We start from the raw sequence: 23,310 nt of genomic DNA, 5'->3' as shown, positions 1-23,310 counted from the left end.
TTAGCTAGGCGTCGGTCAGGCACGGCTCAGGTGTGTTGTCTGTAGGGGATTGTCTCACGCGTACACGGAACCGTTGAAACAGACATGGAGAGAAGATTGTGGCTGTATGTGTTGGGAGTTGGGGGCAGTAGGAGGGAGGGGGGTCTGGGATACATGTACGCAGTGCCCTGGCCAGGTCGACACAGACAGGACAATCTGACTTCTTAGTTTAACACACGCACATAGGCCTCAGTAATCGCATATGGCTTCGACAAGCTCATCACATATTATCCATCATACAAAATTAATCTGTCAAGGATGAGGTTCTTCCTCGGCGTCGCTGATATATTGTGTCGGTGAGATTGGTTTAGTAGTTACGCGATCCACACATGCAGCTCGTATGCAGAGTTGCGGGAATAAACGTGGCAAGGACAAGAAGTGATGAGCTGGGATTATCTGTCCATGGGTTCAGGGAATGAGTCATAAACTTTGTAAATATCAAGTCTGGGTTTGGAGGACAACTATCATCTAGCCACCGGGAAACACCGAGTCAGACCCAGGCCTGCAGGTGAAGCAGACTGACGGAATGTCTGGCCAAGGGGAAGTAACTGAGCACAAATGCGCAGCACATTTTTTCCAGTCCGTGTTTGAGTTTTCGAGTCTTCTCCCTTGAAACAAAACCTTCAACGGCCGAAAGACCTGACAATGGAGCTTTTGAACTGATATTTTTTGCCGTATACACCTGCGCAGTAACATTGCACTAGTATAATATTGGCCATTATAGTGGATGTGAAATCAGGGGCAGCTCGATGGAAGCCACAGCCCTTCACCAGGTACATCTGAAAAACCTTATGACATGAAGTCGTGGCTGGACTATCGACAGCTTGATTCGCAGGAAGAATCTATGTGTCGAAACAGATGTTCGTATACCAGCCGTCAACCAATATGGACGTTCCAGGTCAAATAATCGCAAGACCAATTCCCCAAACGACAAATAAAAAGTATGTGAGCTACGAAATTAGGCGGACGGAATAATGCAAAGAGAAGCAGTCAGCAGTTTTCAAGGATGTTGGAAAGACACAAGGCATGATCAAGTCGAATGAGTGAATTCAGTATTATGATCGATGTTAGTATAAAAGTTATCGATAATAAAATATGTATCTCAGCTGCACTTAGATTGCAACTGTTTATATATCCAACGTGGCGATCTAATTCAAAACGATGAATATACGACCCCTATAGGCTCGGGTCAAGCGGAATTAAACACAGCAGAGCGTTATAGATTCTGACCATATTTACTTAAAAGAGAATTATGCTCATTGTAAAACGTAATAAACTTAAAAGTAGAGTAAAGGCTTTGTATTTGTTAAAACACACGCATTCATGTGCAAACGCCTTGCTGTTTTTATTTGAACGCAGACGTCTTATACCATAAACGCGTTACATGTACATGGTGGAACTATACATGTATATATTTTTGTTAAAACATATCCTGGCATCCTTTTTATAAAATTGACGTTTTCAGTAAGTCCTTTCCACGTTTTCTTCAAAACATTGGTGTTTTGTAAAAAAAACGTATGGCATGTGTCTACTAGAGTGGTCAAATGGCAGTTTTATTTTGATATGTATATACCTATCAGTTTTTGCTGTGTAGTTTGTGCACAGTTCACAGTGAAAGTGCAAGAGGAAGTCCAGAGTGACAACACATATGATACGGAATCATGTGATTTATCGCCTTCAGTGGTTTTGTCAATATTTTACGTATTAATACGTATACCTAATAATCTGATCAAGAATAAATGCAAATTTGAATCGCATCTAGTTCTGTAGGACTCATTGCCTGACATTGGTGGTAAAAAGTGTTGAATTGATCGAATATACATACGCCTGCAAACAGACGAATGTAGAGGAATGACAGTGTACTTTGTTGCGTGTCTGGCTTATTCAAAGAATGATCCCCCATCCTAATGGACCTCCGTCAGTGAGCCGTTTCCCCATTTGGCTAATATATTTGTACCTCTAAATAATCCGATTGGCTGCTATTTTGTTATGGAAATGGAGACTTCGGTCAAGTACAATGGAAATTCGATCATTAGGAACAGGAAGTGGAAAGTTTGATTTTAGGCACTGAAACCTTTGAACCCAAATGGATAAGCATATGATGAAAACTTTGATCACCTGGAACACACAGTATTGCGCATGGGATCTTCGTGAAGTCGTGCACACGATTAAATAAAGATCTCGTTCGCAAGAATTAACAAAGATCTCGTGCGCATGACGTAACAAAAATCTCGTGCGCATGGCATAATTGTGCAAAAACAAAATTGATGACGCTTTGAAAGTTGTGTGTGTGTTTTTGGCTCTTTTTGAATTTATGATTATGGCTTAACGCCACATCGGCAATATCTCAGCCATATCGTGGCGAGTTGTTAATTTTTTTCTAACCATGTCACTTTTACGGTTCCGTACGGTTGTGCAACTTCACAAACTCAACATTTATGCGTTTTAAGCTTCTTGTAGAATATTTCATCGGTGCATTTATACATTTAGCCTGGTGTTGTTTTTTTCCTTTAACACAATAATTTTAAAAACAAAATGGTTGTTTTCACCCCTCTTTTAATCCGAAGAAGATTCCCATGATCCGATTTCCTGGATCGAATAACGAGATTTCCCATTTGTATGAGTGCCTATATGCATTAGCGAAGGTAGTTGAGTCAACAATACGGCTTTACCAGCTATACATACCAATAAACATCATTCATTCCATGTCAATCTGGCCATAATTGTTCATTCATTCATTCCATACCAATCTGGCCATAATTGTTCATTCATTCATTCCATACCAATCTGGCCATAATTATTCATTCATTCATTCCATACCAATCTGGCCATAATTGTTCATTCATTCATTCCATACCAATCTGGCCATAATTATTCATTCATTCATTCCATACCAATCTGGCCATAATTGTTCATTCATTCATTCCATACCAATCCGGCCATAATTATTCATTCATTCATTCTATACCAATCTGGCTATAATTATTCATTCATTTATTCCATACCAATCCGGCCATAATTATTCATTCATACCAGTCCGAGGTATTTAATAAATCTGACTTTGACTGTCAGCATTTTAATAAAATTTGCGCGAACAAGTAGTACGACGTATACATTATAAATGGTGCATGGTGTTAACTAGCCTTCTAGTGTCGTGCGTGATTTGACATTGTCCATTAGGTGAGACATAAATTACACTTGATTTTATCAGCATGTTACACTTTATCTATCATAAACATACTTTGTATACACCAGACACATATTGATATGAAATGAAAACCCTCACCTCTAAAATATATGATGGGGGCCAGTTTAATAGTACTTTAATATCAGCTTTATCAGCACTGTATGCCGTAGAAAGGGGTAAGGTAAATCAAGGTGTATTTTATTTATCTGTTTTTTCTTTGGGTATCCTTGGAAGCTATTGTGACTAACATTACACAAGTTTTATTTCTATTTAACGGATGCAAACTGATGAAAGTACTTCAAGTACAAAATGAAACTGATAATTCCAGTGCATATCTTGTTGTAAGCTGTTTACATGTAAGTCTGATATTGGACGGGGCGTATGAGAACATTGGGCATAATTGGATGGGACCTCCGTGGCTCAGTGATGACCCACGAGAATCTCACCAGTACGATATAGCTGTGCGTTCAAGTCCAGCCCACGCTGGCTTCCTCCCCGGTGGTACGTGGGAAGGTCTGCCCGAGGTCGTGGGTTTCCCTCTGCTCTGCTCGGTTTCCTTCCCCCATAATGTTGGCGCCGTATAAGTAAACACGAGTGAATCTCACCAACATTGCTCACTTTGCTAGGCATGCATGGCCACTCGCACTATACTAAAATGTGTCACTACAATCCCCAACGACACAAATCTGCCAAATATGGAAATAGGCTAAGGCCATAACCGTACGACTGTTCCATCGCCCAGCAATGGCAAGAAGCGATGGCTCGATGATGCGAAGGGATGGTACGTTAGCACGAAGCGATGGCACGATGAGACGAAGTGATTGCACGATGACACGAAGCTATGACACGATGGCACGAATCTAGCATCGTGTCATCGCACCATCGCTTCATGACATCGTGCCATCGCTTCGTGCCATCGCACCATCGCTTCATGCCATCGTGCTTTCACCTCGTGCCACCGTGCCATCGGCCTTAAGACAAGTGACGTGGTGCATTAAGGTACATACATTTTATTACTGTAGTCTATTTCGTTTAGTCAGTTGCCTATATTCAGCTGTGTGTAAGATCAGCCATACTTGCTACCAAACTTGGATTTCGTTAGTGACTCGTAACACTATAAGCTGTACACATTGATATGATGTACGTTTGTATTATGCAAGGAAAATGCAGTTAGAACACTTTTTTCTAATTCATAATTTTAAACTCGACAAGACTGTTTTCAGCACCAACAACTCATTGCCCTGGGTGACGTCATGATTATTCAAGAATAAGCGTGATGCTGAACAAATGGGCGTGGGGGTGCGGCGAGAACTCCATGCAGTAAGACAGCCTACACTGCTGTCTCAGTGAATACACTTCATTGTTTTTTATAACAAAATTTCTTAACATCCAGTTCTAAAACCATATTGCCGTGAGATCATATACTACTAGAGATAAAAATAAATCAATTTATGAATGTTATATTGTACGAAAACGTCCGAACAATGTCATTTATGGAAGTGCTCAGAAACAGGGTTTAGAATGAAGTCGATAGCAGTTAAAGTGACTGGTGTCACCCTCTTTTAGTGTTAGCATCGTGTCGTCGCTTCGTGCCAAGGTGTCATCGCTTCCTACCTTCGTATCATCGATACGTGCCATCGTGTCATCGCTTCGTGCCAACGTGTCATCAGAAAAGCCAATTTTTGGTAGAAATGAAGCCACCAGGGGTCCTTGTTATCGTCCATGGTTAATTTGTCATGTTATGTGCGGTATGTAGCGGATTTATAAGACTAAAAGTTACATTTGTTATATATTTATTCATTTGATTGGTGTCCCATGCAGTACAGAAGAATGTTTCAGAACGTTATGTTTGTGGTTGTGATTTTGCCCACCCTGCAATGTCTAATACAGATAAGTATATTTCAGTGTGAGTGATGGAGTAAGCGACCGTTCTTATATAACAGTGCATGTATGGAACTTTAGGCCGCACGCTTGTCATGAAACAGAAAAAAACAGAAGTAAAACAGAACCACCTGGTTTCTTCCCACCATAATGGTGGCCGCCGTCGTGTAAGTACAATAGTCTTGAATACGACGTAAAACTGAAATAAATATAAATACAGAACGCAAAAAAAAAAAAAAAAAAAATGAAAATGACCAAGCATACCTGCTAAGTCCTTTTTCAGTGTCTGGCGCATTTTACACGTACGTGTGTTCACCAAAACAGTTACAGGCCATATGTAGTTATTAGCGGCGAGGATAGCTTTTAAAAAGCAAACTAGTGTGTGAAAACACTGAATCTAACCTCTAATGTTTTAAACTGTAAAACAGTTGAACTGAATTTTCCAGTTTGGGTAGTTTATTGTGGGGGTAATTAAACCCTTATCTTATATAGATATAATGTAGGTTTAATACGGAGTGCATGGCCACGGTATTCATCTGGTGCTCTGTATTGCTTGATTATCATCTGTATTGCTTGACTTTCACCAGTATTGCTTGATTATCATCAGTATTGCTTGACTATCATCTGCATTGCTTGACTATCATCTGTATTGTTTGATTATCATCTGTATTGTTTGACTATCATCTATGTTGCTTGACTATCATCTGTATTACTTGATTATCATCTGCATTGCTTGACTATCATCTGAATTACTTGAACTATCATTGTATTACTTGACTATCATCTGTATTGCTTGACTATCATCTATATTGCATGATTATCATCTGTATTGCTTGATTATCATCTGTATTGCTTGACTATCATCCGTATTGCTTGACTGTAATGTATGTTGACCTAACAATAGGTTTTATTTCATAGTGATTGCAGTGATGCAGCGCTTGATGATGACTAAAGAATATTTTGCGATTGAATCAAAGATCCCGGCAGAAATCAAAAGTAATAAAAGCTTTTCCCCTTCACCATTTAATTATCAATACCTACATACATGTGTATATGCTAGGGATAAAATCAGGTAAAACATAATTAGAATACAAGCTCAACAATTGTAGGCATAATCGTAGTTGTAGTCATAATCTATTTATGTCAAAATGTGAGGAATGGCTGCGTTATGTGGTGTGCACCTCATGAGATTCTACTGGGTTATAACCTCTCGTTTACGAACTATCTCACTTTCAAAAATATGAAATAATGTTGACCTCTGGTAGCATGACACCCCTTATGCATTGATAATAACAGTGCAGCCTTATCATGCTGAGGACACCAGTCCTGACACCTTGGCACATGCAGTCACAGAGTCACTGAGCCAACGAATCCCTTTGTATTCCCATACCTGCTGGGCTACCTTAGCAGATGCTACTACAGGTTGCCAGAATATTATCTTAATACGTTTTCATCCAAGTTACACAATAAAAAAAGTCAGAATATCGATAATGATAAAATGAGCAAACGAAGCTGAATAGCACGACACTGTGTAGCACAAGTATGCGTAATCGACCACACTGTGTAGCACAAGCATGTGTCATCGACGATACTGTGTAGCACAAGCATGTCATCTACGACACTGTGTAGCACAGGTATGCGTCATCGACCACACTGTGTAGCACAAGCATGTCATCTACGACACTGTGTAGCACAGGTATGCGTCATCGACCACACTGTGTAGCACAAGTATGTGTCATCGACGATACTGTGTAGCACAAGCATGTCATCTACGACACTGTGTAGCACAGGTATGCGTCATCGACCACACTGTGTAGCACAAGCATGTCATCTACGACACTGTGTAGCACAGGTATGCGTCATCGACCACACTGTGTAGCACAAGTATGCGTCATCGACCACACTGTGTAGCACAAGCATGTGTCATGGACGACACTGTTTAGCACAAGCATGTGTCATCTACGACACTGTGCAACACAAGCATGTGTCATCGACGACACTGTGTAGCACTAACGTGTCATCGACGACACTGTGTAGCACAAGCGTGTGTCATAGACGACACTGTGCAGCACAAGCATGTGTCATCCTATGCGTTTGTTTGTGGCAGATTTATATTTGCGGCAAATAATATTGAAATGTCTCAGGAACCCCAATGCACTCAGCGACGTGTCGAACTCAGAAGCGCATTGAAAGGACACTTCATTATTGACAGGTGTAACTTTATATAGTTCATCTATAAAACCTGCTGCTGCCTCGCTTGGTGCTCAGCAGTGAGAGGCTACAGCAAGGAAACATGACTGGCTCGGTGTGAGTATAATGTGACTTGGTGGGGTGTCATGTCACGGGGTGTCAGAAGACACAATATATGTGCATACACCTAATGAACTCCTTGTCGACATATGACTGAAAAAATTGTTAAGTACGACGACAGACCTCAAGTATAGCCCAAGTAACCGTGAGTGTGGAAGAACCAGGAAAATGTTTAAGGGCACCCACTGCGCTCCGCGATTTGCCGAATAGGTGGTGCTCTCAGAAGTGTACGTTAAAAGGTAAGTTTAATCTGTAGTATATGTCAATCAAACAAAACGTAAGTTAAGTCGCAAGTAAAGTTTGCTTCAAATAAAAGTCTGTAACTATTGTACCATTCTCAAGTTTCTTTCTCAGTTTTTGTGGGGCGCTAAATCGATCTAAAAAAGAGGAATTTGGTTTAGATGTTCCGCCTTATAAAAGATTTTCCGCTTTGCCTTTGTACACGTTAAATAAATAAATGTAATAAATTTTTATGTACATAGATTGTAACGGACATTCACTGAAAGCACACTTTATGGTAGGTTTCCACATGAGACTATATAGAAAGCAATGTAAAAATGTAAAAGTAAAAGAAAAAATGGCTTTTATTCGGGAACGTTTATTGCACTATTCACACCGTCGAGGTTGCAAAAGGGATGTCCACTTATTTTGTGAGTCCAATATGTCCTTTGGGTTCCATCATGAACATCAATGTACAAAATTGTGCAAGTCTTCAACTGGCCATTCTCACGTTAAAATGTTTTCTTCCCGGATGTGATGTTCACGGTTGCGCAACCGTTACCGGAAGCTGTTAGTTGATAAACAGTTCTGTATCTCATTCACAACGAAAGTACTTTACACACGGCAAAATAGATAAAGATTTCAATAAATTAATTTCCGAGCATCATGATACAAGATGTCAAGAATTTGAAAGGTCTGGTAGTTTGGGGTTTTCATCATAAAAACTGTTGCTCTGTCTAAATGTTGAAAAGGTCTTACAAAATCCCACGGCCGGGCGAAAGCTTACAAGCGTTGTCTCCGTATTAGTTGGAGTTAGTAACGCCGAAACGCGCATGCGTGTTACAACTCTGAATAAATATGGCAGAAAATAAGACTACATTTCTTTTCGGAGCGCTACCTAGCGGCCGAGTGAGGCACCATCATTCTTGTCCTTCCGAGAGTATGGCATCTATTGGCGAGGCGGCAAAGTTCTATGAGTTACTTCTAAAGAGAAACGCTTGAATCCTCCTGGTAGCATCTTGTAAGACCTTATCACGTCTCCTAGTTCGGCTTGAGTTGTCGGGGAAAGACGGTGGGATGGGAATCTGTACATCGTCTGTGAGGAGTTTTTGTGATGAAGTGCGTCACCATGGTCACGCTGGTTTATTTGTCAGGGAACGGCCCAGCCATCACCCGTTTGATAAATTCTACGGAATAAAAAGCGATTTTGATATTAAGGACTATTTGACAAATATCACAGCGTATAGGTTTATGGGCATGTCCTACGAAAAAAATACCGAAAAAGTCGGGAACATGTTACGAGATAAAAGGAACACTTTATTAAAATTATCTAAAAATATTATTTTAAAAACAAATTAATTTTTGTTGAATCTATTTATTTATATGAGTGATTATTGTTTAACGCTATTTTCAAGAATTGTCGAGTCTAAAATCGGGGTTTAATAACTCGAAAAAGTATATAAAATATGGTAGACTTTACTAAATCGACTTACACATCATTGAATGCTATTTTGAAGTCGAACTGGGAAGTATTACACAGAACGTAATTTGATTATATTTGCTGTTTACTATCTGCAACAAAGAGTTATTTCCACTCACCCTCGTATTTGACGTTACCCTCTAAATCTTCCCTCAAGTCAACATATTTGAGAATTTCGTCCACTTCCTCATCTTTAAGTTTCTCACCTGTTAAAACCGAGGGTTCATTAGCATATAGGTAAATATCATAAGAGATGCAAATGTTGAAAATTTAAAAGGAACAAACTATATAATATCACACCTAGCATATGAAAATTTACAAGCGAAATACACAAAACCAATGAAACTAAAGCTTTCAATTTCTAGCCTAAAAAAGTCTGGATCACAGCTATATAATCGTGTTTCATTCTTGTCTTTGTCGTGACGTTTTGTGCATGAAATGATGAAGTATCACTCATGAATTGCAAGGGTGCAAAGGTCAATTCAGCTTTTATACCCGAGTCACCATAATGGGGAAAACTATTCCATTAAGTACGATCACATTTAATCTACACAGGTCTGCCCATTTATCACAAACATGTGTTCCAAGTTCTGTGGATGATGGGCTACAAGATAGGTAGTAAAACGATCATTTTGACTAAATCTAAGGATTCAAAAGAAGGAAATATTTGATAACATTATATTCGAACCTGTGGTATAAACTAAAAAGTTTCCAAGTAAACCAGAGGTAAGACCATTTTATTCAGTGCCGAGAAAAGTGGATATCGTAGCTAATAGATGTTCCGTTTTCTCTCGCAAGTTTTGACGTTTTAAGATTAACACAAGCGTTAAACTGCAATCTCACCAAAAGCCGTTGACAATGGAGGACTACAATTCCCATAATTAACATAATAATCAGCTATTTTCAATGGGGCACCTGCTTGAATTATCTTCATACATACATCAGCCAACACACATGGCTGAGCGTTGTTATTATTTACATATACAGCTACTTGTAGTTCTGGGCGATGGTGAGAAGTCAAAAGTCAGATTTCTCGAGAGCACAACGGGAGATGTTCTTACCGAGCGCCGTAAGGACGTGGCGGAGTTCTGCTGATGAAATGTAACCCTGCCCTTCTCTGTCAAAGGTTTTAAAAGCCTCTACGAAGTCGGCGTGAGTCCCCTTGTCCTTATCGTCACTGACAGCCTGGTAGATAGGAAGGAATTCTTCAAATTTGTACTGACCTTCACCTGCCGAACAGAAACAAGAATAAACTCTTCAGCATGACAATATGCTAATATATTTTCTTGCCTTCATTTTCAGAAGAGGACTAATGATTCAACAACTAATAATATCTGGACAAACTTCTTGTGGCATTATTTTGAGATTAAACACCTTTGCAAAACCATCTAGCAGTTCACATAAGGGAAATAGTTTATCCAAGCTCAACCAAGCCTTCGACCTGGGTCGTGTGCTCTTCTTCTCATCGTGCGAGGCTTGATGTCACTTTCGGGTGCACAGCGTCGAAGAGTCCGTGACATAACAGCGCACGTTGACTAAAGTATTAATTCAAGAAAAGTTTACCTTAACACTTCACTGTGATAAGTTCGCTATACCTGCGTGTTGATTGGGTATACAGCCTGATATTTCGTCTTGAAGATTTTTTCTGCGCTATCACGCTGGTATAAGTCTCTGTTCTGTGTTTACAATATTCACATACCAGGGATTACATATACTCATATTAGCCGTAATCTTATGTAATATTGGTGTATGGTTGTTTATATACCTTTGGAACTTTGGTTGATAAAGAATGTACCTTTACGTAAATGGCTGTAAATTTAGTCAGAAGACAGCTGTTCATTTACAGAAAAAAACACTGTAGCCCAAAAGGCCAGTAAACTTTACTGTAAAAATACACTGTTGGCCAAATTGCCAGTAAACTTCATTGCAAAAATACACTGTAGTCCAAATTTCCGGTAAACTTTACTGTAAAATACACTGTAACCCAAATTACCAGTAAACTTTATTGTAAAAATACACTGTAACCCAAACTGCCAGCAAACTTTACTGTAAAAATACACTGGAGCCCAAACTACAAGCAAACTTTAGTCAAAAAATACACTGTAGTCCAAACTACCAGAAAGCTTTACTGTAAAAGACACTGTAGCCCAAATTGCAAGCAAACTTTACTGTAAAAATACACTGTAGCCCAAACTGTCAGCAAACTTTACTCTAAAATACACTGTAGTCCAAACTGCCAGCACACTGTAGTTGAAAATGCCAGCAAACTTGACTCTAAAAATACACTGGAGCCCAAACTACCAGAAAGCTTTACTGTAAAAATACACTGTAGCCCAAACCAGCAGACTTTACAGTACAAATACACTGTAGCCCAAACCAGCAGACTTTACAGTGAAAATACACTGTAATACAAACTACCAGCACACTTTACTGTAAGAATAAATTGTAGCACAAACTGTCAGCAAACTTTATTGTAAAAATACGCTGTAGTCCAAACTGCCGGCAAACTTTACTGAAAAAGTATACCATCTGTTATTACAGAGTAGGGAAACTGGCATATGTCGAAAGTAAGATATTCTTATACTCAACTTGCAAGCAATCCCGATAAGGAAGTACTACACTTTGTCAAATTCTTGATTATACTGTCGGTGATTTCATGGTGGTCTAGTTGCCCCATTTGACTGACCATCGTTGAATAAGTGAAGTAGATAAGTAAGATGTAGACAAACATCGAAATACTAGTATGTAAAATAATTGTCTGAATTTTATCAGACGCTTAAGTAGATGTCTTACCCATCTTTTTTGCCATGCCATTTTTGTAACAGATGTCGAGCGTTGGGTTGAGTCCGATGCACCTGAGAAGATCGCCGACTTTGTGGGAGTCAATCATGCCGTCCCGACCGTCCCAGAAATCGAACAGGTCGAATACGTCACGGACATCTGCAACGAGAAAACACCCAGATTTGTCAGACACTGTAAAAATCACATAACTGTGCAACACTGGTGAAGGTCTCAAGAGATAAATGTGAAATTCGAGACGGAAAGTATGGAAAAAGCATATAATTCAAAAATGTCATGTAGCATATCTAATGAAATAGTGCGGTGGGTTGTCCTAGGTTTTCCTGCTGTTAATGCTAAGATTCCAAAACTGACACTATTTGGATGAAAGCAATCAGTTTACGGAATTACCGATGGCATAAAAATGAATATATATGTATAAATAGAGTTTTAAAAAATTCGTTAGTCTTTGACAATTCAATGTATTTGCGTGCTTGTGAAATCTTAGGCGAAATACCTGAAAAACACACATGCATATGACAAGCAATAAAAGTTTCAGATACGGATGGAAAAAACACCATTTTTCATGTTGGATAAGTGTACAAGAAATAAACAAAACTTTATACTATCTGTTGGTGGTTGTGTTGATTAAATTAGTTAATCCTTTTATATATGGTGGAGATATAATTTCTCAGCAAATAGTAGTTGTCCGCAGTGTTATTCTAATACTGTCAGTGCAATATAGTTATGGTTAGATAAAATGTGAGCAATTACCAGCTTCTAGTCGATAAATAATGTGCGCCCGTACGTTTTTTTTTTAATAAAGGAGAAGGCCTATTTTCCTGGAAGAAAATATTCTGCATGACAGAGAAAACAAATTGAGGGGGAAACAGAAACAGGCGGTCTGATAGGTGGCTTCGATTCAGCCGCATAACTGACAGAACGCCATTCCTCTAAACTCGCAAACACATCTAAGACATGATCTCAAACTTAAAGTAAGGCTGTCCAGTAAGGCTTTTAGTTTGGTAACAAGGGCATTATGACAACAGTGTGTTTCAAAATTCCCCTCTTTCACATTTTCGCAAGTCACAAGATTTGTTCACAAAAAACGCCAGAACAAATGTTGCCTAGCATTACCCCCCACCTCCCTCACACCACACAAAAAAATCCTCCAAAAATATTAAAAAACGAATAACGCAGGGCAAGAATTTATAAGACGGTGTAGAATAAAGTACATAGATTTGTAGTTGAGAGTATAGTTTTACCTGATCCGCAATATTCCGTTTTGTCAGAAACACATGAACAAAACAGCCTTTCAAGGAAAATACTATTCTGCTATGTTAACGGAAAAATTCGAAAAAAAGTCCAAAGTTTTCCGCTCACTCAACAGGCTGGCACAAGCCCAGCATTCTATACAAAACAACTGTTATGTTTGCTATCGGGCCATACACCATGCTGTAAGATGGCATTCACACTACAGCAAAGCAAAGAAAAATTCAAAGAGGAAGCCGTTTAACGATAAATAAATTGGCAAAAGAAGATGGATTCATTTCGTGAATAACGGGTTTGTTTTTATTATATATACGATGTTTATCTTCACGTGCAGTACAGCAGTCACTTAGATTTAATTATAGTATTCATCAGCATGGCTTAGATATTTCAAAAATCTTCACGATTTTCACTTAATGAAAGGATATTGCAGAAAAAACTTTCTATTCAACATGCATTTTCAAAATTGTGGACCTGATGTTGATTCAAAGAATATAGTGCAAGGTCGTTGCAGAACTGCACTTTCTGTATGATGGGTATAAAATCTAAGGTGCATTTTATATATTTTACGAAAAAAAAAAGAAACACCTACAATATGTCATACATCCCGATGTTTGCATTCTGTAGCTTAATAAAGCTTAGGTATGTGTTTGGACAGCTTTATCCTAACGATAATTAGATAATCATAAAGTTTATGTTAGTTTAAAGACTGCGAAAGACAAGTTTGACCTAGTATTTATATAAACCTTCTGAAATCTAAGTGTTGGACGCCTTAACGTGTCCAAGTGTCGATAAACATCCAAATATTTATTTAAAAAATTACTTTGGATAACATCGTCAGCAGTTAAGAAGGATAGAGAAAGAGGAGGAACACACTTGTTCTAGAAATGCTTCTATCTGGCAATGCAGCAACTGAGACTTACACGCGTACGTGTGTTTTCAGCACTGCCAATTAAATAGACCGGCACAGCACTAGAAGGGGAGCATTCTCTAGAACATAAATAGCTGCTGGCAAATTTTGTAAAACGTAATTTTTACAACTGCGTAGAAATTGCAAGAAGTCATCATTTGTCGTTATATATTATGCCTTCAGAATGCCAAAAACACATTGTTCTGATGGTGGGTTTTGAACGAGCGGTTAGTGCCGCATTAAACCCTCTCGACCCTCTTCAATGCGCATCAACAGCCGCAGCATTCTACCTTTTAAGGCCACCTCCGACTCGGCGCAGGGTGATATTTTTACCGATTCCGCTACTCGCCAGAACATCTTGGATTTCACATTTACACACTGTCCGTGGTTTCCTAGCAACGTGTTCGGAGGCCCCGTGGGCTGTAACGGTTATCTGTACTTAACATGTAGGTCTAGCATTACTGTACCCTCTTAGTCGGTTACAGAAACAAACTTGGAGAAAAAGGTATGAGCCTCAGGTTAAAGTACATCACTAGACAGGTAATTCCTTTCTACTCTCATTGAATTGGGTAAGAGAAATCTATGACCTATTGACTTACCCAATATACCTAGGAGTTTGTTAAGTCTATTCCTCCAAACTTCACGTGAGATCACACGAATGAACACGTATCTACACCTACTTGTTTATGACCTGAGATATTGCACGTGTTGGTTTATGACTTGAGATATTACACGTATTTGTTACTACACGTGTTTATGACATGATGCATTACATGCTTATGACCTGAGATATTACATGTATTTGTGTATGACATGAGATATTACACGTGTTTGTTTATGACCAGAGATATTACACGTGTTTGTTTATTATGACATGAGATATGACAGGCTTATGACCTGAGATATTACACGTGGTTGTTATGAAATGAGAAACTAAACGAATTTGTTTATGACATCGCCTAATATGGGAAGAGTAGAAACATAGGAATCACTTAATAAAACCAATCATGTTTCCATGCTCTAACCGCCCAGTGCTGAGCACAAAGCAAGACAGCAGCAAGTACCATTTTTAATGTCTTTGGTAAGACCCGACCACGGATTTGATGCCGGATCCTCCGACTTTGACGCGGACTCAGTGATTTGAACCCAGTCAACTAAATGTTATATACTGTATTCCTGCACAAACCAGGATTCTGCTATCCTGGTCTTTTGGATTGGTTTCATGCAATTGTTGATTAAGTTTGACGACGACAAAGAAATCTGAGAATTCTAGACCAGTGACGTCTAGTAAATTGCAATTAACATCATTTGCACCTTAACCTAATTCTATTAAAGCCATGGTGCAAGGGGTTGTATAGGTTGCCATTTTAAGCATTTACGTGAACAGTCAGAATAAAACCCTAACTTAGGTAAATTGACAAGAAGCCGGTTTTAACGGGTAATATGTGTGACAATTTGCCAACTTACTCTCTATGCTGTCAGCTTTTCATTCAAGCTGTTGACAGAATTTGCAATGTAAAACGAGTTGTGTTCCACTGGTTGCGTTGTTTATGAATTACCCAAATAACGTATTGGGGCATCTAAGGACCCGTTACTTCGGCAATTGCCCACAGTTATAATGTACAATGCTATTTTTTGTACTTCTTCCATAAAGTATTGCATTCTCACATGCTTTATGCCCAATGCACTAGTGTGCAATGTTACCATTTTGGCACTGGGCTACATTGCGATGTGCTCACTGTACTGCTGACTCGGTATGTTTGCCAAAGCCCGGTTACATACGTGAAATGAACGGAACACTACATATGAACCAAAATACTGTGTTAGTGTCTGTTAATCACTGACTTGGCATCGGATAAATGCCTACACCGAACAGGTACAGTTTCCTGTCCGTCTTACAAGTGCGTATCTTGCCTGACGCAAGTTCCCAGAAAACTAATTAATTCCACTGCAAGTCGTTATCTTTTTACAACATAGCCCAATAACTTCTGTGCCACCAGAAGCTCGTATCCAGAGAAACAAAATGCAGGCTACTCCCTTGTGCAGTTTGGGAAATACAACCATTAATGCAAGGGTACAATGGGCCAATCAAATGAAAAATGAACTAAACCACTGAACAATGGAAACCTCACATATACAGTGAAACTATGCAACTGAACAAAGAACTACATGAATCGAGCAATGAACTACGCCAGTGAACAATGGTTCAAGAATGAGAATAATGAACAACGCGAGTGCAACAATGTCGAGATGATTGAACAAGCACAAATTTGCAAAGGCTATGACATCCCATAGTGTCTTGAACCCTGGCCAACATCGTCATCACAGAATTATTGTAAAGTTATATTTATTGTGGGCAGGCAATTACATCCGTACAGTGGAATGGGCGCAAGTTCTTGTGCTGTAAGCTAGTCTATAAAACGAAATAAACAGAGCACGATACGCAACCCTTTCGTTTACACCAGAAAATACGGGGCTAAAAATAATAAAGTAATAATGCTATAGAATAGCTGCAGATGACTGGCTGTTGTAAAAATGTAAGCTTATGAACCAGAGAAACACTGTTCGGTAGCCTTTACCATTCTAGCTGTCACTTTTACCATTCTAGCTGTCACTCTAGAGAGAGAGAGAGAGAGAGAGAGAGAGAGAAAGTGAGAAAGAGAGAGAGAGAGAGATAATATGTGAAAAGAAAGAGAACATAATGAAGAAGACGTTTGTAGTTTCTAATTTCAAAAACAACCGTGTGACTCGAAACCATTTCAGAAACATCTTCGTACCGTTATCAAGATGGTTCTGAGTGGGGGTGGTAGAGTGGGGGTGGTGGTCTAGTGGGGGGGGGGGGTGTAGAGTGGGGGTGGTGGTCGGGTGAGGCCGTGTTCGGGTGGAGGTGGTGGTCAAGTGGGGGTTGTCGTCGGGTGAGGTGGTCGGGTGGAGGTGGTGGTCGAGTTGGGGTGGTGGTCGAATGGTGGTGGTGGTGGTCGAGTATGGGTGGTCGGGTGGAGGTGGTGGTCGAGTGGTGGTGGTGGTCGAGTATGGGTGGTGGTAGAGTGCGGGAGGTGGTCGGGTGAGGCTGTGTTCGGGTGGAGATGGTGGTCGAGTGGGGTGGTGGTCGGGTGAGGCCGTGGCCGGGTGGAGGTGGTGGTCGAGTGGGGGTGGTGGTCGAGTGAGGCAGTCGGCTGAGGCCGTGGTCGGGTGGAGGTGGTGGACGGGAGGGGATTGTTGGTCGGGTGAGGTGATGGTGGAGTGGAGTGGTGGTTGATTGGGGCGAGGGTCGGGTGTGGTGATGGTCGAGTGGGTTGGGGTAGATTCGAATGTCTCAAATTGGGCGCGGTAGAGTTGGGAAGTGTATAAGATCCACAAGGCTCAGCCCACTCATCATTATGACCGAGCAAGGTTTTAAAAAAATTTATTTTAATAATTTATGTATTTGATGTATATATTTATGTATTTAATATACCAATGAAGTACTGGGGTGCTAATTTATCTTAGTGTTTGTAACCATGTGGGCGTCCACCACTGATGATTTCACAACTGCCACAAGGAATGTTTCCTCTTAAAGTTTTTGAATCTCCCAAGTGCACGTTCCTATCTATAATTACTCACGAGGTCTGGTTTCTGTAAAACGTTTTGTCTGTAGATCAGAGCAGCCGTGTAAACATTACAAGCCCCCTACCTAAAATTGTTTACGTTTGCTTCCTGTCTTAGGGAATTGCTACACGTTGACAGGCACCTAAAATAGCTTAACTGATTGGTTGGTTGAATGCTCACGAGACTGGCCAATGACTAGATCCATGTTTTACTGTCTATATCCTACTTGGAAATGCTGAAGTTGCATCTCGACTATTTTACAAATAATTTGTTTTATTCCTCCTCATTTAACTTATGAACTAAGCCGATCACAATGCTGACGTGATCATCATCACTCCGAATAAGTCCATGATATACAAATGTATTGGCTGTGGCTTACCTTTGGTCAAACATCAGTCACCTCATCTTGATTATATTTAAGACTGTCTATACCCTTCAGCTTGCATTATGTCGCGTTCAGAAGAAGGAGCGATTTGTCGTACCAACTCGACGAATAAGATTTGTCCAATGAAAACAGGACGAGCCCTGATGGTAATCAACGTTCAGACGATGCAATTTAGAACTTTTCACCAGATGTGTGGGAAAACGTTTTTCTTATTTTCATCCGAATCTTCTACAAGTGAACCAATCGCAGCGTTACACAATCAAACGTGGGATGCACGCATTCTGCGGTTGTTTTATGAGCAGATATGAACCGAGGCAAGCTATATAAACTTGCAGCTGACGCCTTAAGCTATGCTAGCTGGCTGCAGTTGTGTATATTTTTAAACTACAGTAATCTGTGTTAAGCAGAATAACAAACCAGCAAGGCTGCAGTCTCTGTGGTGAGTTGTGTAGGCGTAGTACACTCGGCAGGTTAGCCATGCTGGGTTGTACTTATTCCCCTACGAGTTAATAGTTTCTGCCGGAAGCTCACTTCAGTCTGTTTCTTTTAGCTTGTCGCATATATTCAGCTCTCTGAAAATCAGTCGTACTCACTTTGAAAATTGACTTTTGTTAGTGACATGTAACACTACAAGCTTAACGCACTGATTATGCTGGACTTCCACACTATTGTTTGGGAAATGCATTTGGAGTACTTTTCTAATTCATAATGTTAAACTCCTTAACATTTGTTTCGACCCCGACAACTCCTTCCAATGGGAGATATCATAATTATTAAAAAAGCAGTTACCCATGGTGTAACGTTTCTGCCTGTTCCCTTCGTCCGTATCACACTTGCTTCAGTGGTGTAACGTTTCTGCCTGTTTCCTTCGCCCGTATCACACTTAGCTCAGTGGTGTAACGTTTCTGCCCGATTCCTTCGTCCGTATCATACTTCCTTCAATGGCGTAACGTTTCTGCCTGTTTCCTTCGTCCGTATCACATTCGCTTCAGTGATGTAACGTTTCTGCCTGTTTCCTTCGTCCGTATCTCACATACTTCAGGGGTGCAACGTAACTACCTGTTTCCTTCGTCCGTATCACACTTAGCTCAGTGGTGTAACGTTTCTGCCTGTTTCCTTAGTCCGTATCACACTTCCTTCAATGACGTAACGTTTCTGCCTGTTTCATTCGTCCGTATCTCACATACTTCAGTGATGTAACGTTTCTGCCTGTTTCCTTCGTCCGTATCTCACATACTTCAGGGGTGCAACGTAACTGCCTGTTTCCTTTGTCCGTATCACACTTGCTTCAGTGATGTAACGTTTCTGCCTGTTTCCTTCGTCTGTATCACACATACTTCAGGGGTGCAACGTAACTGCCTGTTTCCTTCGTACGTATCACACTTACTTCAGTGGTGTAATGTTTCTGCCCGATTCCTTCGTCCGTATCACACTTAGCTCAGTGGTGTAATGTCTCTGCCTATTTCATTTGTCCGTATCACACTTACGTGTAGCTCAGCGGTGTAATGTCTCTGTCCGTTTCCCCCGTCAGTATCACGCTTTGCTCAGCGGTGTAATGTCTCTGTCCGTTTCCCCCGTCAGTATCACGCTTTGCTCAACGGCGTAATGTCTCTGCATGTTTCCTCCTTCGGTATCAGACTTTCCTCAGTGGTGTATAACATCACATTTTGCTCAGTGGTCTCATGTTTCGCCTCTTTCCTTTGTCAATATCACACTTTGCCTTGTTGCCATATGTGTAAAAACACCCTTTCATTTTGGAACATTTAGAAATCTGCTTCACTATGAAGGGCTGAACGTTAGACAAGGCGATGATAATCATCAACGTTCAGGAATTACAAAGCACCACAAGCTTGACAACAGAGCCTAAAATTCTTCATGTAACCGATAATTGCAGGCACACGTATTCAAAATAACAGCAAGACAAACAAAATATTGAAAGTACAAACTGAATTATTAAGAGACAATATCATCATGTATGATATTGGAAATTATTTTTTTCGCAAAGAATTATATTTTCAGACCATATAAATGTTCACTTCATTTCAACTTCTCAGATGGTTGGGAGTTTGCGCTGTTTATAGATGGTACTGGGAATCGGTCCATATGATCATTGAATTGTAAGGTTTCATAGCGGTGCATTGTTCTGCGGATATCTTACACGACAAAATGTGCACGGTGCAGGTGCTTGAGGATAATAGAACAATGCTACTTTGTAATATAATAACATAAAAACATAATAATATCAAAACGGCTGAATGCAAATTAGGTGTTACGATCGTATCAAATATTGGGCAAATACTGTTACAAATATTGTCTATGAGCTTTATTCCTGTATTTTCGCAATAGGTTCTCACCATGTTGAACCGAAGTTGAGATTTTCAGCGGAAGCGAAAAGTAGCGGAGTTTTATTTTCAGATAAACACACTTCGAAGGGGTCGAGTGTAGATAAACTAGCTGCACGTGGGTATCCTGGCAACCAATTTCGACATCTCTACAGAGCGCGCTGAACATCTGCCCAGCTTGCTCATCAAGGACAGCTCACTGAGCGCTTCCTCGCATGTTTTGGAGGCTAAAGGAACCTGGCAGCGTATGTGGAGTCTTCCTTACTCCTGCTGCCCGGGCATGGCGTGGGAGGTACAAGCCTGGTGGATAAGGGAGACGTGTTGGGCTGGAGGAGGGGTTAAGGTGGGGAGGGGTTGAAGGGGCGAGGTGGCAAATCGAGTCAATCCGCCGCAATATAATTTGCTATCCTGTTCCCGTTTACCTCAACCTGCCTGGGATAAAGGTGTGAATTTGACCCCTGTTCCCCCCAACATGCAAAATGGGATATACAGCAACAAGATATGACCCAAACCGAGAATGTAGATTCATGCAAGGTACAGCCCCCCCCCCCCCGGCCCCCCCACCACCACCACTCCCCTGACATCTACCCCGACCCCAACATTGTGCAAAGGGACTACAGACTCATTAAGAGCACAGCATGTTTACACCTTCTTATTAGAATCTGAGAAGACGTTAGCCTGAAGTTAAAGACATAGTTCAGATGAAAGGACTATGGCCGACAGTTAGCTGTTTAGAACTACAACCTTTATGCCACCTCTGCACTAAATCATCTCCACCAGCTCCGCTGTATAGTATAGTATCATAAAGTCTCTGAAATTTGTTTTTCGGGTAGAGAAATAATGGAAGATCTATAAGTGCAAGTCGAGGATATAGTACGGCTAGACCTAAAATAGAAAGGCCTACACGTCATTCACACATCTCTAACCGTTTGGATTTTGACCTTTAGGGCAGCGTGATCGGATGACTTCCAGGAAAACGAGGAGATTCTGCACAAGATAATAGGGCCGACGAACACGGAAACGGGATTTTGCGAGAATCACGTTACACGCTCGTTTGTCAGGTATCACTGTCTCACAAAATCAATTCTCATACAACTATGCAGAAAAACATGTAAATAGAACTTAAAATAATGGCTTGAAAGTCATTAAAAGACGAAGGTAATTTTCTTTTTAATTTAATTCTACAAAATCTGTCATTTCTTTCATTTATAACAACGTCGTTGCATGTGGTTTGTAACCCCGCATAATATTTATGAATTTGTTCCGATCAGTATAAATAATGTTTAACATGGTTTCACACATACAGGAACTAAGGTTGTGACTGATTTGGTTTACCAATCAAATGACAATACTGTTATATGCCTTCAACTTTTCAAATAAATGTTGAAATCCACATGCTTTATTTTCAGTATTGATGAGCATTTCCCGTAGTTTCTCATGGATTCGTCCTCGGTTGATCTCATACATGTTTTGTACGAAGGAATGTATTTCATCTCGTCAAAGTAAAAAATTAATGTAAGCATATGTATTTTAGCATTGAACACTACAAAGCTTTGATTACTGATCGAAAGGAAATTTTCATTTAATGATGGGAAATATATCACTACCGGTGAAAATGAAAACCTCGGTTTCCTCAGGAATGAACATGACTGTTATACTTCAGTTGAAGTTGTGCAGTTCTCTCCGTTATAAAGTTACAGCAAATGTTACCATGATGCATCCAAGAAAATGTTGAAATATACACGACTGAATGCACTGGCAAAATGGCGGCGGTTAATGGCACTGGTTATCATTGTTTATAAGCTATCAGATGTCTGCTTTCCTCCAGAATGACCAGAAATGCGCATGCGTCAGGTATGTCACTGGATGCTATCCAAAACTATAGACTTCAGCACGGCTCAGCAGCATGGCAGCCAAAAAATCCTAGCTACGTAAAACGCAATTTCTAGAGAAGACTATCTGCCAATGGTACATGTAAACCATGCTCATTATCTTTCAAAAGTTTGATTTTATATTTGTATTTGGATAACAGACGCGGATATATTTGTGTGACTTTATATCTGAAACTTCAGTCGGCGCAAAATGCACAATCCTATTTTCCTTCATAAACTGTATATCATGTGTAAATCGCTAACATCTTTCATTGCATGAAATCCTTTACTTAGTCTTCACTGGTGCCTGTTTCATTAACGTAGTCCCGGTAAAAGCTCTAGATTCTACATGCATAGATGTGTCCTTACAAAATTTCAATGCAAGCGGTATCTTTTAGGAAGGACAGAATTCTTACCTTCAATTTCTTCTCTCGAAAGAGTAGTCTGAAGATAAACAAAACAGAGATGACGGTATAATGCATATTAGAGTGAAATGCGTACTGGCAATATACTTTATATATCACATGCTTAATACTTTAACCAACCTAATATACACGTACATATACTTTGAGAAGGGGAAAATATGAACTAAGATGAAAAATGCCAGAAAACTTACCATTTTTCTGTTCTAAAGGGATTTAGCCGCCGCTAACAGAGAAGTAACTTTGCAACGTCTGCCTCGGAATGATAAGAATGTAGTAGGACCGAACCAGTAGACAAGTCGGATTATATAGGACTAGTCTACTTTGGTAAATGGGGGTGATCACGTCTGTTCGTAACCCTTGTTCCACCAGTCTCCAGACTGCCGTGTTTGCTCGAAGTCTAGCTGGTAGTTAACGCTGTGTGGAATCTTGTACTTTAAATGGTCACAGTGGCGAACTTGGGCTTTATATTCACTGCCTCCACTACATATGTGAAAATTAAGTCTTTCAAACACACGGGGAAGAATTCATTTTACCGGAAATGACGTAATATCTGGCTACCGTGCAGCCCCATGGATTTGCAATGAGTTTCTGAGCAAGTGCAATTTGATCTTTGCTGATCTGGAAAT

At 40.1% G+C, this 23,310-nt stretch overlaps 1 protein-coding gene across 1 annotated transcript; it reads right to left on the bottom strand.

Moving 5' to 3' along the window:
• Positions 1–7,983: 7,983 nt before the first annotated feature.
• LOC135479156 (myosin essential light chain, striated adductor muscle-like) lies at positions 7,984–23,005 on the bottom strand. The gene is made up of 6 exons (XM_064758918.1): positions 22,876–23,005; positions 22,676–22,703; positions 11,910–12,056; positions 10,178–10,345; positions 9,236–9,322; positions 7,984–8,823 (listed from the first exon to the last, which is right to left on the bottom strand). Exons 1-6 carry the CDS (start codon positions 22,876–22,878, stop codon positions 8,780–8,782), a joined length of 477 nt encoding a protein of 158 aa, XP_064614988.1. The 5' UTR covers positions 22,879–23,005; the 3' UTR covers positions 7,984–8,779.
• Positions 23,006–23,310: the final 305 nt, after the last annotated feature.

The sequence above is a fragment of the Liolophura sinensis genome, chromosome 12, assembly GCF_032854445.1.
Source record: "Liolophura sinensis isolate JHLJ2023 chromosome 12, CUHK_Ljap_v2, whole genome shotgun sequence".
In the NCBI taxonomy this organism is placed as follows: domain Eukaryota; kingdom Metazoa; phylum Mollusca; class Polyplacophora; order Chitonida; family Chitonidae; genus Liolophura; species Liolophura sinensis.
Note: the sequence above shows the minus strand (reverse complement) of the source record. Positions and strands in the feature narration are given on the sequence as shown.

Bases quoted from the DNA above. Each gene is read 5' to 3' on its own strand.
- LOC135479156 (XM_064758918.1), bottom strand. The intron at 12,057-22,675 runs GTAAGAATTCTG...TTCTCGTTGCAG, and splicing joins TTCGAGAGAAGAAATTGAAG to ATGTCCGTGACGTATTCGAC. The intron at 8,824-9,235 runs GTGAGTGGAAAT...TTTATTCCGTAG, and splicing joins GGGTAACGTCAAATACGAGG to AATTTATCAAACGGGTGATG.